Source organism: Aptenodytes forsteri, unplaced genomic scaffold (assembly GCF_000699145.1).
Source record: "Aptenodytes forsteri isolate BGI_AS27 unplaced genomic scaffold, ASM69914v1 Scaffold404, whole genome shotgun sequence".
NCBI lineage: Eukaryota > Metazoa > Chordata > Aves > Sphenisciformes > Spheniscidae > Aptenodytes > Aptenodytes forsteri.
Genome location: NW_008795629.1, coordinates 1,926,405 through 1,941,594, shown reverse-complemented (window position 1 = coordinate 1,941,594; position 15,190 = coordinate 1,926,405). Strand labels below are relative to the sequence as shown.

The 15,190-nt window shown below is 41.9% G+C and overlaps 1 protein-coding gene across 1 annotated transcript in view; it reads right to left on the bottom strand.

Annotated features, from left to right (window-relative positions):
- Nucleotides 1-15,190, bottom strand: part of LOC103901451 (probable cation-transporting ATPase 13A4) — a 44,768-nt gene that overhangs the window by 15,285 nt on the left and 14,293 nt on the right. Inside the window, exons 4-17 of the mRNA XM_009282344.1 lie at nucleotides 13,851-13,921; nucleotides 13,678-13,758; nucleotides 12,726-12,795; nucleotides 11,762-11,896; nucleotides 11,271-11,343; nucleotides 10,489-10,620; nucleotides 9,100-9,270; nucleotides 8,505-8,662; nucleotides 4,700-4,888; nucleotides 4,325-4,386; nucleotides 3,337-3,487; nucleotides 1,983-2,069; nucleotides 1,129-1,282; nucleotides 459-570 (exon numbers count right to left, since the gene is read on the bottom strand). Coding sequence (XP_009280619.1) covers nucleotides 459-570; nucleotides 1,129-1,282; nucleotides 1,983-2,069; nucleotides 3,337-3,487; nucleotides 4,325-4,386; nucleotides 4,700-4,888; nucleotides 8,505-8,662; nucleotides 9,100-9,270; nucleotides 10,489-10,620; nucleotides 11,271-11,343; nucleotides 11,762-11,896; nucleotides 12,726-12,795; nucleotides 13,678-13,758; nucleotides 13,851-13,921 — 1,646 coding nt within the window. The remainder of the gene's footprint in view (nucleotides 1-458; nucleotides 571-1,128; nucleotides 1,283-1,982; nucleotides 2,070-3,336; nucleotides 3,488-4,324; nucleotides 4,387-4,699; nucleotides 4,889-8,504; nucleotides 8,663-9,099; nucleotides 9,271-10,488; nucleotides 10,621-11,270; nucleotides 11,344-11,761; nucleotides 11,897-12,725; nucleotides 12,796-13,677; nucleotides 13,759-13,850; nucleotides 13,922-15,190) is intronic.

Sequence of the window (15,190 nt, the reverse complement as noted above, 5' to 3'; positions counted from 1 at the left end):
GTCTGCTGACTGTAACTGGGCTAGAGAACAGGTGGTGTAATGGGGGTCATCTGCTGCCTTTGCTTAATCAAGGAGCCAGGATAAAAAAAAAAAAAAAGAGACTTCTCTTCAGCTGAAAGCCTGGATAAATCTGCAAGACGACTGGTAGAAATGATGGACTAAGGGAGGGGTGTACTAAACTTCAGAGTGTACTAGAGTTATACTTCCTATGTTGATCCACTGTTAAGAAATGTGTAAGGATTCTGGGCATGTGCTATAAGCATGGGGTAGTGAAGTGCCCTCTACCCATTCTCAGACAGACCTATACCCAGATTTATATCAGATTCCCTCTGGCCTAAATCTAACAAAACTCTGTACTACAGCCCTGCTCTTGGCAGGGGTGTTGTGGTAATGGTACTATGTGAGGAACCACTAGCCCATGGCTGAATGTGGCTGATAAGCAGCAGTCTATGGCTTACCTTGTTAGATCAGTAGATTGCTTCCCTGTCTGTAGAGATTTACATGCCAGTCCAATGACCCTAAAGCCCTGCGCTGTGTAGAGCAGAAGCTTGCTTTCAAAGTTCGATGGGACTGTGCAAAAGAGGAAAAGACAGTTCATCAGGGCATTTGACTGCTTTCTAATAAAAGGAAGCCCTGGAGCAGGGCAGGTACACCTAGAGTCTACCAATAGGCCAAGGACATCAAGGAAAGCTGTTGAAAAGAACTTTGCTCAATAAGAAAATAATTGTCTCTCCTCTGTCACTTTGCATTTAGGATCCTAAACTATTCTGCAAAGACTTACTTTCTTCCAGTGTGTCATGAAGGAGCTGTGCTCTTCTAGCTGCCCTCCCAAGGCTTGGAGAAAAAAGAAAACTTTTTTTGGTGTATACTGGACCAGTAGACAACTTTTTCAAATATCTATTCTGGCAGAGACTGTACACCTTGTACAAGAGTTGGTACTTGCTTTTATTTCTTAGCAGTCCTTTGCTGAGAAGGGCTGTATGAGAGCTTAGCCTTAAACTTGGAGCACAACAGAGAGACTCTAAAGTCTTAGACCCAGAAATCTCATTTGGACCTTCCACTTCATTGTACCATCAAAAGTCACTTATACATGTGTGTTTCTAGGAAGCATTTATAAATATTAGTTACCTGTTTCTGCTCTACATAACATGGCTACCATTTCTGGAGCCCCTTTTGTGAAGACCTGTTGTTCCCCACCAATTTCCTGAGCAATGACAGACATTCTCTGCAAGGCTGAAGAAAATGGAAACTGATGTAAAATGGTAACTCCTTCCACTGGGGCCTAGGAGAAAAGCAAGTGGATTAGATACTGCAGCAAGGATTTTAAACTCAGGCCAAAGGATTTTAGGTCTCTCCTTTGGGCCATGGTAAGAAGCTAACCATGTATAACGGGCTGATCTGTCACAGAGGGACAGAAAGGACTGGTATATAAAGAGGAGGTGAAATTTGTACAGAAATATTTAGCTTAAGCAGTAGGAAAAGCTCACTGACAGTTTTAGCAGACTATTAGATGTAATCTACTGAAAGGAACTCACTAGTCCTCTTTCTTTAACAAGACTCTGCTAGGTCTTACACTGGTCTTGCAAAGGGAAAATGGATGTCTGAAAGCACCCCCCTTGGTGTATGTCACAGGAACCAGTCTGACATCAGCTACCAGACTCCACTGCAGTCCCAAGTGCTTTTAGAGATCTTCACCACTCATCTGAGTTTGGATTGAGTCTCGAGCCACCAGGACACGCAAATTCCTGAGCTGGACAATCTGTCATCCAGCATCCCCCTGCTTCGGGCATTAGCAGCAAGCTCCCCCAGGCAACTCTTTGTAACCAGAGGGTGCAAGGCAATCTCTCTGCAGGCACTACAAGAAAGACGAAGTGTGGAAGAGCTGTCTTGGACTAGGACAACCAAGTGTTTCTCTACTGAAAGGTAACTCTTATACTGACAGTTTAACTTGATCATGAATGTGAATCTTGCAAATAGCTTACACTGCTGGCTTTAGGCCCAGGTCTAACAACTGTGGCATGTGTGGATCCTTGACCTTCAGTGTGGTGTCCACTGGAATCATCTATCACCTGTGTATGGAAAGACAAAAATCTTTCAGATCACAGCACCAGTAGAGCTGAAAGGAGCCTCAAGGAATCATTTAGAGCTTTTCCTTCCCTCAAAACAAGGTGTCTTATTAATTCCTGAGAGGGGTTTGTCTGATCTCACACTAAAAAGCTCCAGTAATGGAAAACCAACTGCATCCCTTGGCAATCAAATCCAGAGCTTCACCAGCTTCACTAAGATACTGCTGTACTCTTGCACAGCAAACAGATCAAGTCCTCTCACTGACAATAAATCCTTTATTCATTACAACCCACTTAAATATGCAAAAATCTTTAGATATGACATAAACCCAATGGGAAAATAATAAAGAGTTTGTATTAATGTAGAAAGCACCATCCTCTCCTCTTGAAGTACTCCACAAATCAGCTGGGTTTTTTAATCATCACAAAATGACTGCGAGGAACAAAAATGTTTTATGGTGTCAAAGGGCACACGATTATCCATGTTTCACAGGAATTATTTGATAGGATTATTCCTGTTTAATTTATAACTTTGATGGGTGTCTGCCTAAGGCTGAGATGGCAAGGTGATGCCCCTGGGGAAAAACACCCTCTAACTCCTGTCATTACTGGATAGTTTATTCCTTCAAACTTGGCTGTTTTACCTATTTTGCAGATACAAAACAGACAGGTGTTAAGTATGGATGTTGTCACCCACTTAACTAGCTAATCCTGCCCTGAGTCTCTAATCTTGCATCAGCAATAGCTTGTGGCTATATCTTCCACCATGTAATTATGGGCTGTTTTCCTCTTATCCATCTCAGATTCGCACAGAAAGAGTGCTTTCATAGTGGCATGGGATTTCATAGAAATATCTCCACATTGACAGAGCTCTAACAAAGGTCAAAATCTTGCCTCTAGTTCAAAGTTCGCAGAAGTCTGTTACATGCTCTGTAAAAGCAGTCTTAATCTGCATATAAGTCACATCTGGGACTTCCTGTTATCTGGCAGCAGCCACAGTCAGAGTTGATACCCCAGTGGGGTTTGCATGATATCCACCACTTCCAGTCAAATGAGCTAAGTACTCAAAGTACCCCTAGGTGAAAGCTCTAGGCAGAAACAAGCAACATTTCTCCAAAAGCCTGAGCATGTAGTACCTCTTCTGGGTTTTAGCTGTTTTACTTCCGTGTGGGAAGTGGCTATTTGCGTGGGAGGGCTTGGGACATTTCTCCTTTGCGAGAACACCAAAACTCCCCACAACTATTAGCATAACAACAAAGCACAGCTTTACCCAGTTAGTGGCCTCAAACATTTTCACATCCAGTGGGTCTCCTTGGATCTTGCCCTCCCAAACAATTAGTGAATGACAAACCGCCATTGCTGTGAACACTGGGCCCCAAGGCAGGCTGTGGTCCGCAGGGAAACTGTGAATGTCCTGGAAGCTAACACAAAAGTGAACATAAAAATTATCATCACAGAACACCAAACAACATATGACTAACAGAAAAAAAAAATCCTAAGTCAAGGGGCTGTTAAAGTCCTATCCTGTGGTCAGACCACTAGCATGTTTCTGGGGACTTGTCTTCCCCCATGAGCTATTTCTCATGCACCTGTTAAAGGCTGGGATACACATGCTCAGAACAGGTGTATTCTGCATAGTTAAGGAGTCCATTGGGATGGACAGAGAAACAGGTTATTATAAAATATCTTCCTTGCAGCTTGTGTAATGACCCTTGAGCTGTGAGGCTGATACAAGTTTGAACATTTTTGTGCATGCACATTTCTGGAAATGTAAATGGCCAAAAACATGGGCACTGAAGGAACTGACTGGCAATTTCGTGGGTAACAGTGACTTACTGTCATAAAGGGTTGGGGCACCGCTGCAGCTTTGAGATCTAACCTAGCATGTCTACTGCAGACTACCCTGCCTGGGCATGCGGTGCCAAACGCGGACGACAGTGGCTGCATCTTTTCATGTGGAGCAGGACCCCTGGGATGAGGCAACAAACTCATTTTCCAGAGGCTATGGAAATAATATTGGAAATCTAAACGAGGGGAACTTCAAACTGCTGTTTGGCATTAATTGTCTTTCAGTTCTCTGTTCTGAGAAGAGAGAGAATATTTGTGTTTTGTATATATTTGTATATATTCAAATATAATAATCTGAATAAAAATTCAGAAAATTCTCTGAACATGTATCTCTGTTCATATGTCTAGGAGGAGAATCCAGTCACTATCCCACCAAATTTAAATGCCATTGGTGTGTCAAGGAGCCTTACCAGTTTCTTTCAGAGGGCAGCAAGCCCCAAAGATCCAGGCCATCTTCTGTTAAGGTGCCAGTCTAAGTTAAAATGTACATTTAAATTAACTTCCCACATAAGAGCTCCAAGACGAATAAAAAGCAAGACTTATTTTAAGAAGTTACTGTCCAGAAAATGCCAACACAGTGCAGAGCAAAAGCGCTACCAGCCAATTCCTAGATTCCAAGAAAAACAATTCGCAACAGTGCCTGTTCAGACAACACAAACTTAAGTATACAAGATTGGTCAGTGTATTTCTAAAATACAATGGAAATGCTTGATCAAAACCCATACCCTCCCACCCCAGCATGGCTCCCATTGCTAGTAAGAGAGTAACCACCACATAGCAGTTACTTTGTCAAAGCAGATGAGGTTCAGCTGTCCACACATGTTGATCCTCTGTGGGCTGATGCAGAAGATGCCCTTTTTCTTCAGCCTCCGCTGGGTATAAATGATCCCTGTTGTCAAGGCAGCTGGCAGAGCTGGGGGGACAGCAATAGTGACAACATCCAAAGCCTTCTTCACCACTTCTCCTGCCTCCTCCTGACGTAAAACCAAAGGCAGTTATCAGCAAGAGGGTGGCAAGGAGTGCTGCTTGGATTGTCTGAGTGTAGCCCTCTTCATCCCTCCTTCCCTCCACTGCAGGTGCTTCAGGCTGTGCTGTTTTCTGCCCATGGTCCATCATGAATTCATCTCCCTAAGAAATTAATTGCTTTGATTTAACCAAAGGCTTTAAGGCTACACCACTGCTAAAGGGCAGCCTCCAGGCCTTCCTTCATTCTCCATGCAGCAAACCTGCCAGGTAGAGCTCACAGTCTCCTCCAAAGCACATGAGTTCAAACATGTCAGCTAGGTTATTGCACCCTCAGTCAAGCCCAGTTTCCCATGATACAGCACACAAGAATCTGTCATTTATATGGGCATTCATCCAACTGCCTACAGGGATAGCTCTGGACTCCATGTTAGGGTGACAGGTGAGACATATAGGATGGTGCTGAAAAGGAGGGCAGAATGCATGAGCTAATGATTTCTTCTGACCTTATGTTCTAGGAGTTGTGAAAGGAAATTGCTTTTACCTGCAGGAAGAGACAAGGAAGTAAAAGTTACATTTCTAAAAGCAATCTCTAATTTGGGAGCTTAGAGGTCGGTGTAAAACCGACTGCCAGTATGCTGAATGTCGGCACTGTTATTCCTGGCAGTTGATATCACTGCTAAAGGAGCGAATGCATTTCAAATTGGGGTCCCAGAACTGAGACACTGCAAACTAAAGCAAATCTGCAGTTCAGAAGGATCTGCAAATCATCATAGAGTTCTATTATTACCGCTTCTGAGCTTGGGACTTTGACCATAAATCATGTTGCATTTGATGTGCTAAATTTCCATCATGTTCTCATTGTCCCTTCACTGATACTGTTTCAGACCACCAAAGGCACCACTTTGATATTTTGTATCCATTTTATGTTAGAATGAAGCACTTACCACCTTCAGATAAACATGTTCACAGAAGAGAAAGCATTTAGTGTATCATGTGACTGAATCTTAACAGCAGTCTGACAAGACAGTTTCAGCTGCTGTGGTATCATCAGCATGTATTTTACATATTACAAGGGAGAAGTTAAACAAAAAAAAAGGAAAAACTGCAAAGCAGACACCAGGATATGTTCTTAAACACACTTTCTTTGATATCCTGAGGGGAATTAATCTTCTGAGCCAACTGATTGTAGGTTATTCCAAAGGAGAAAAATGATTCAAAAGCTGAATTGCAGAATCAACCTTGCAACTCAGGACTTGGACTTCACATTGGCAGATAATTATCAAGGCATGAAATGATTTCTTGAAAGTTTTTGAAGAAGTTCTAAAACAATTAGGCTTTAAAAATTGCAGAACTACTGTTTACAGTGTACAACTATTTCTTACATTGACGTCGGTGCGTGAGAATGAGTGAACTGTTTTTAAAAGGGTTTCAGGCGAACCCTCCAGAGTTTGAGAGACCAATATGGCAGGGCCCTAGGTGCACTAGTAGGCCTTAATTACCTTCATTAGCCTCACCTCCACCCACACCCTCTGTTCATGGGTTCAGGAGCTCCATTTAAGCTCAGGCCTAGGCCTTCAGTCCCTGTCTGAGCCATGTTGTAGGTGTACCTGCCTCTAGCACTGTCTCCTGGATGGATACCTTTAGACATTGTTGCAGCCTTGTCTCTTGTCCTCATCTCCTTCTGCTTCTGACTGGTCTGCCTGGATTATTTACCACTTTGCCTTGCCTGGGACTATTGATGGGCAGTTACCAACACCCAGCTCTCCTCACCATGTTCAGATACTGTGTGACTGTGCCCTGGTCGGTGAGGGCACTACCTGTGCTCTGGTCACCCTCGGCTCCTGGCTTGCCTTCCCCTAGGGAATAGCTGGCCCTTGCTGCTTCCTGACACAGTAAGTCTTAGTTCTACATTGAGAAACTTGATTAAAATTATAATACAGAATTAACTGGACCATTGGTGTATATAGCACATTAGAGAAGAGCTAACATGGTCTTCACAGAGGGAATTAATACTCCATAAATCTCCTGGAGAACTCTGGAAAAAATCAGTGGAGATGTGGGTGACTCAACTGATGCAAGATAGTTGGCTTTGCAAAAGTTATTTTCCAAAAGCTCTCAAGGATATTAAGCTGAGTGATAACTAAGTGAAGGTTTTCTCCCCTCCACACCTCCCCCCCTCCCCCCCCCAATGAATATACAAAAGAAAGAAAAAAAAAGTAGAAAAAGCAAAGAAGTCTTAGTTCTACATTGAGAAACTTGATTAAAATTATAATACAGAATTAACTGGACCATTGGTGTATATAGCACATTAGAGAAGAGCTAACATGGTCTTCACAGAGGGAATTAATACTCCATAAATCTCCTGGAGAACTCTGGAAAAAATCAGTGGAGATGTGGGTGACTCAACTGATGCAAGATAGTTGGCTTTGCAAAAGTTATTTTCCAAAAGCTCTCAAGGATATTAAGCTGAGTGATAACTAAGTGAAGGTTTTCTCCCCTCCACACCTGCCCCCCCTCCCCCCCCAAATGACTATACAAAGATATGAAAAAAAAGGTAGAAGAAAGCAGGGAGTTCTTTGCAACATCAGTAAACTTCAGGGATTTGTGTTTACACCTGTGCTGTTCAGGGCTCTGTAACATGGAAGAAAGGTGGCTGAAGGGGTGGCCAATGATCTCTAAATCATGAATGGTACAGGAAACATCAAATAGAAAGCAGCTATTTGCTACTTCTCTAAAATAAAAATCTACAGTGCCTTCAGTGATTTAGCAGCTTTAAAAACATTTTTACGCAGTACATAATGGAACTGTGGGAATCATTGCCACAGGTGTTACCAAGTCCAAGGCATAAATGAATTCAGAAATATATTAAACCACACTCTGGGAGATTTTCAATGGCTATTACAGCTAGATGATCTAGACACAAACGACAGCTTACTGAACTGTTAAACCTTTCTCTTCAAGAAGTTAGAAGACTAAACCAGGGAAGAATTGTTCTATATTTGCCCTACTTCCTAACCAGTTTCCATAAGCATTTGATACCAGTTACTCTCAGAGACAGTGGACAGGGATAGGTCTTTGATCTAAACTGAAGTTTTTGGAAAGCTGCCTTTTCACAATGACACATCAGTCTGTGTCCCATTTAACCCATGACTCACTTGTGATTTTTCTAGGAATGTACAAAAAGTGCCACAAAAACTCTGTAAAAGCTACTTGCAGAGTGCTAAGCTCTTGGGATCTCCCGTTTTCAGAGCTCTAGAAAGCATTATGCTAATTAGATGCATTGATAATTACATGTATCAGCAAGCACAGGGCAGGCAACACACAGACAGAGGCAGTCGGCGTACAGAAGGCTGCTGATAAGACATGCAGTGCTTGCAGAGGATTTGCTAAGACCTCAGAAGAAATGACTATTGGGAAACAGTGGGTTTTGGCACCTTGCAATTGAATGTATGAGAGCTTGTGCACTGCCACAAATTCAATTACATTGTAAAATGGTCTCATATACTAAGGCAAAAAGGAGAGTGACAAGGACCATATTTTTATATATAAATGTTTATGAAGCCACTCAAGTTTCAACTCTCTTGAAACTGGGTGTGACCATTTCTCTTACATTTAGTAACTCACCCCATTAAGTGCAAATACACACACTGCGTAGATCATTCCAATGGCTGCAAATGCTATGAGGCACATCAGGAACCGGAGAGCATCCCTGTACAGCTTGAAGTTCATGGGTTTAGGGTAGAGAATGGACCTCACCAGATCCCCTTTGGCTGTATTGAAACCTGGAAAGACAAACTAAAATCATTTCAAGGGGAAAACATTTTCAACAGTTCTCTACAAAGAATGGAGAGCTTTAAAATGACTCATAATTTCTGTAACTTAAGAAAGAAGGCCCAGATCTTTCATTTTCATATATGTGACCTACTCTGCAGAATATAGAAAAAAGTTATTTTTGTCTTAAGGAGGCGGATTTTTTCAATGTCTCAGAAGCAAAGCAAAATTCTTCTTTGTAATCATATGCTAGTGTTTTTTGTAAAACTTATGCCAAGCAAAAGGAAACAATGCATAATAGCTTAGCCCAGCCGAGGATATTGATCCTCCATCTGACTGTTGTGACTTTGGATTAACGCTTTTACCTTAATGTGACTAGGCACATTAAGTCAGACTGTTCCAGTAAGAAAAAGCATGAGAGGAAAAGCAAACTGAAGTATTGACTGACCAGTCCGCAGCACCACAGCTTTCACTAATCCTCTGTCATCTGCCTTGGTCTGTATGACCTCTGTTCCACAGAAGAGGACATGTTTTTTGTAATCCTCTGCACAGTGCATTCTCCAGGGCTTGAAGTTATCAGCTTGGGGTAAGTGGATCTTTGTTACTGGAGTACTTTCCCCTAGGGAAGATGAGCTCAGATGAGGAAAACTGCAGTACACCTTAAAACCAGCCTGCTGACTTTCAAGTAAGTACATTATCTAGACATCTAGATGGTAAGTTAAAGGTATTTACTAGAGAAACCAGTATTGAGAAATGTTACTGTTATATTGTGACATCTTCAGAGTGAATAAGAGTTTGAAGCCTAGCAAGCAAACCGACTCTGCCAGAGAAAAGCTCTCCTTTGCACCAGTACAACAGCTTCGCATAAGTCTGAGAACTGAAAGCACTCCGAGGACTTCGAACCCTGGCTGTAGATATACAGACTTGAAAAGACAACTGAACTGGTGTTGCATGACTCCACTTGATGGCCCCAAGTTGTTTACCTAGTTTGAACCTCATGTGCAGGTCACTACACTATTCCCTTAGGCAGATTAAACATGACATTCCCCATTTCCCCTTCCTAGTAAAAAGGAGAGCCTTTAGCTCAATGCTTGACAGCTGACAAATATCCTATTTATGTCAGAGTAGATACACTAAGGTGAAGCAGAAGAAATATTTTCTGCCAGCTGAAGCTTTCTAAATGAAAGGGGTTTCTGGAATTTCTCATTTACATGAAATTTCAGAACGGTGGGTTTCAGTTCAATTCAGACCAAGACCAAATTTAAAGACACGAAACAGAACAATGAACATCTCCTGCACCAAAAATCCTGCTTTGCAGTGAACTCTCCCACCTGGCGTGTCCTCCACTGCTGTCCCATGAACATGGGACTAAGTGTCTGGAGGGTTAGACAGACACTCCGGAAGGTTGGAGATGTTGCAGTGATCAGTGACGAGACATTCGGAGTGACCAAGAGAAGCCCCTACAGCCTGAGCGGACTGTGGGCCCTGTGTGGGAACAGCTTTGCTCCGTATCTACTGTTTCTTCTCCTGTCCTGCTCACTCCTCTTCACTGTCCACTCTTTCCTTTCTAATCAGAGGAACCCTTCCTAAATTCTGCACCCCAGAAAGGAAAAAAAGGATGAACTGCCCTTCCTAAAGTCCCTCTTGTCTATTTAGATAAGCTGGGGCTAACTACTTTATTACAGCAAACAGCCAAAAGAATCCCCTTCTAGGCTAGCGATCGACTATCTCATAATAAGGGTGATACATGATAACACTGTATGTCCTGTGTCACCCGACTGAAGCCATAGGGCTATGATGATGTTTTGATGGTAAACCTGGGAGGGATGAGCTGTACCTGTCAGCATGCTTTCATTTACAATGCACTGCCCACTGATCAGGATGGCATCACAAGGCAAAAGGGTTTTGCCCTCTTTCAAAACCAGCGTATCTCCAGGAACAAGATGGTGTGATTCCAGCTCTTGGAAACCTGTAGGTGACATGTAATGCAAACTTTGTGCTTCATATATTTCGCTGTGGTAAGAGGAAAAAATACAAGGAACTACCTGCTGAATAGATTATTACTTCTTTGTAATGGCTGATAAACAAAGGACCACAAGTAGGACCTAAGAATACAACCTCCAATATTTAGAAAAGCCTAGTCATTAGTCTGAACTGCAGAATTTCTTCTTATCTCCCCAGGAGCCCAACCAAAGGTTATTGTTCCAATGCGCTGACCTAACTGAAGAAGCTTGGATCTACATTTCTTAGTTTGACTCTGTCTTTTTGGATTGTGCTCTAAACACCATAGCAATGAACAGACTTTGCCTGGAGCAATTAGGTGGACTCACAGCCATTTAATGGCTATGTGGTTGGCTTTGTCAGCACTGCTTTAAGAAAAATGACATAGTTTTCCTGATAATTTTTTGCTAAGGCTGCACTGAAACAGTTATGAATATGATTGATGTGCTACAACATACTTCTAGGTCAAATTAACCCAATCTGCAGAAGCTAGTTAATCGAGCTGAGAGACAGAAGAGGAAACTGCTCTAGAAGGAATTTGATACTATACATTCTTGGGTTTGATATAAATTGCTACAGAAATGAAACACATTGAAGAAAGAAGTGTACAGGAGTCACCTTCCTTATTTCTGCAGACAGTGACCATGATGTTGTTATGAGACTCAACCAGTCTGTGCAGTTTAACCGATTGCTATAAATTAAAGGAGAACACACAAAAGTGTTACATCTTACATGATGCAATTCATCCACTAACAATTATTCCTTTTTGTTATTTGTGGTTATGACAGCCCTCATAAACTGTGGTCTGGCCCTGCCAGGAACTATACAATCATACAGAGAAAGAAATTCCCCACCTTAATTATGGAGAAGGTGTAACAAAAGGTTACAAAGCGAAGCACTGGAATGGGGAGGGGAGGATGTGGGTAAAGAATCACACAGAGATTACGATGACTAGGAGGCCAGGCCGTTGCACCTGCTACTACACAATGTCACGAGACTAAACTTCTGAGTAACTCTCATAGCACTGTACATGTGCATTTTGTAACATCCTGGCCTTTCCCAGACATTAGAAATAAATCCTCCTTGTAGAAAAAGGTGAGGTGTCTCACCTGTCTAAGATCATATACAGTCAAAAAAATCGAGAGGAGAGACATGATTATGATGGCAGTGGCATACTCCATGTAATCTTCAGCAAACCACAGACACACACTGAACAGCTGGAACACGTAAAATGGATTTAAGACCTGTTTGGAGAGAGAACAATACTCAAGACCTGGCCACATTTAAATGGCTCCAGTATACCCAGCCAGTCCATCCTGTTAGAAATGGGCTGGAATAAAAGCTATTAAGTGTTGTGTCTCCCAACACCCTTTCTAATTTTGTTAGCAGTGGCTTCAGTCTAATCAGATTGGACCATCTTCATCTGACAGAAGGGCCAAATAATCTGGACCTATAGGATGTTATTTGGGATGTGAATGGCTCAGCCCAAGCCTTGTTTTGCTTGCTTCTTTACAAGAAATGTAACAAAGTTGAGAGAAGAGCAGGTTGTGTCATGAGGATGGAGCTCACATACCATAGGCACATCTCCACAAACACTCTGTTTAGGCCACATACAGCCAGTTCCTGTCTGAAAAAGATACTGGTGCTTTACATGGTGCTGTGCCCAGAGTCATGAGCCCATTGGATCTCTCTGCAGCCATAGGCATATACCAGCTACTGCTGTTCACTTAATCTCTGGTGATTAAGAGACAGCCTTTGCCTCAAAAGTTTGATTTCCCGTGCAGCTTGTAAACATTCACTGACCATTGTAAGGCCAACAGAATGAGCTGCCAGGGCACAGATACATACAAATACCAAGCAGCCATACAGGCATGGGGATGGAGGATAAGGAACAATGGAGAATAAATGAATTTATGGTGATTTCATGGAACAATTTTAAACAGGATTTGAAAAAGGAGCATGCTTGATGAGTGAGTACTGGGAAGCTAATTCAGACATAGACTCCATTATATTCTATATGCACACATAGGCCTCCCCAAGCAGCCTAGAATAAAAGCAACAGAAATGCTTAACCTCTTTGATGAGTAGTTTCCAAACAGGGATCACTGGAACATCAATAGTGTTTGGCCCACATATAACTCTCCTGTATGGGATAAATATACATCACTTACATGTAAAATAGTGACAATGTAGCTCACTCAAAAGCTATAGCTTTCAATAGTCCTGAGAGCTTGTATCGATCCCAGTTTAAAGGCTGTGAGGATCTTTCTCCAAGAAAAAGATAAAAAATTAAATGCCCCTACAGTGCTTATGTCAGAAAAGATGACTGTACCAGTGAAATCTACTTAAACAGACAAGAGGTGTAACACAGCCTTTTAGGCAAATGTTTCCATCACGTAAAAATTCCTTTGAAGCACTGTAAACAAAGGAATTCTGCACCTAAAACTAAATTATCTAAAACCAAATAATTTTGCATAAAGTTAAGGGTGATTCGAATGTAAAATTCAACATGAGCTAAGGTCAGGAGCTGGATTTTCAGTATTCAAGCAACTGAAGATCATTTCTTTATTTAGCAGTTTCAGGAATACCTATTCTGTAAATTGTCTAATGATAGAGTAGTTTGTGAGAATAAATTCAATGACCAGAACTAATCGATTTAGAAGGTCAATACAATTACATGGAGCCCCACTGAAGAAGCACACACACAACCTATCTGCACCGTCTCATGGAGATTTTCTCTTACTCCAAATAAGAACTGCTTAGAGTTAGTTACAGGACATAGTTATTTCCTGATTGAGAACAATAACAGTGATGAATACTGAGACATTTCAAAAACTTTGACAAAGAATACACAACATTCTCCAGCCCTTTTCATTCAATTTTTCATGCATGGCCATTTCATCTAAAATTACGTGCATATTAATGGATACACAAGAAACTCAAGGAATGTGCACCAACAGCAGTGAATTTACATCTCTTTTTTTTACAATCCATATGTTGAGTACTTGTGTTTTAAAATGTGTACCTGACATTCTGTTCATTGCAGGTGAGACCAGAACCAAATTTGGCATGTATAGCTGAGCAAGTGTGGTGGTCTTCTAGGGCTCTGAAATATAAAGGGAGTGTTTTCCTTAGGACATTACTCACAAAGAAGTTTGACTTCCTCAGAGATCTGTGTAACCAGGGCATTGAACTCACCCAACTTTCTGGAACTGTTTTGCATAGATATTCCAGACATAGCGGATTTTTTGTACTTGGATACTTTTCACCTGCAAAACAAAACAGGGACAACAATATATGCAATACGGCAAACAAAAACACTCCCAGGTCTGCTCACAGATCTCAGCTAGGCATCCTCACTGGGGTCAAGCACAGATAAAGCAAATTATATGGGGGGCAGGGAGAGAGAGAAGACAGGATTGCATATACTAACTCCCTAGTTATGTTATAGAGTGGGATCCCCAACTCAGTGCAGGTTCCAGTAAGCTTTACAGATCTTTAGGTCAAGGAAATACAAAGCAGCATTCTTCTCTCCCCATTTTGTGAAGCAAGGAATACAGTCCTCACTCTCATTTCCAAGAACAAAGGGAAGAGATCACTGATGCAGTGGCGGGTACGCAGGCAGTTGTCAAAGCCCGTCTCCAGTCAACAACTCCCTTATCTTCTGTCCGGCTTTGAGGAAAGCAGGGGGCCTTGGGCAGTTTGCAGGCATGGTGCTGAGTCCTTCAGCTGAACAGATACGCCAACTGACAAGAAAGGCCATCCCAGGATACTTCCTGAATCACTGCTAATGCTAAGCCCTTGCAGAGCAGTAACCCATTAAGAACACATGCTGCCATTTATAAGTTGCAAAAGGAGTCTGTCCTGTCCTGCGCAACAATAACAAAGTCTATTAGAGATAATAGCACTTCATATCAGCTGGAAGAAGGCAAGGCTACACACCTGTACACATAACTAATAAAGAAATCCACTCTAGGAGACTCTCCCTACCCAGTGCAATAAGCATTATTATTGGCCAATGAAATCTATACTCAACTCATACACCAACTGAAAATGGAGCTATAACCATGGTCATTAACCTAACAAGAGGTCTGTAGTTAGGATTTTGTGCAATAGGAGCTGCAATATTTGCAATGCTAAAAACTGGAGTGGGAAATGAGGGACTCAACTCGCTGCCGGAACAGGTCCTTGGACAGCTCTTGGGCACTACACATTACTCTGTGGACTTAGGTAGCTTAAACGGCAAACAGGTTTTATAACTGACGTATAAGTAGGGGCTTTTGAATTGCTAGTGAAGGATTAAACTGTTTGCTCTTTGCTGCTTTGAAATCTGTTCTTTTCTATTGTCATGGTTTAACCTCAGTTGGCAACTGAGTACTACACAGCTGCTCGCTCACTCCCACCCCCACCCCCCCGTGGGATGGGGGAGAGAACTGGAAGAGTAGAAGTGAGAAAACTCGTGGGTTGAGATAAAAACAGTTTAATAATTGAAATAAAAGAATAATAATAATGTAATAATAATAATAATAATAATAATA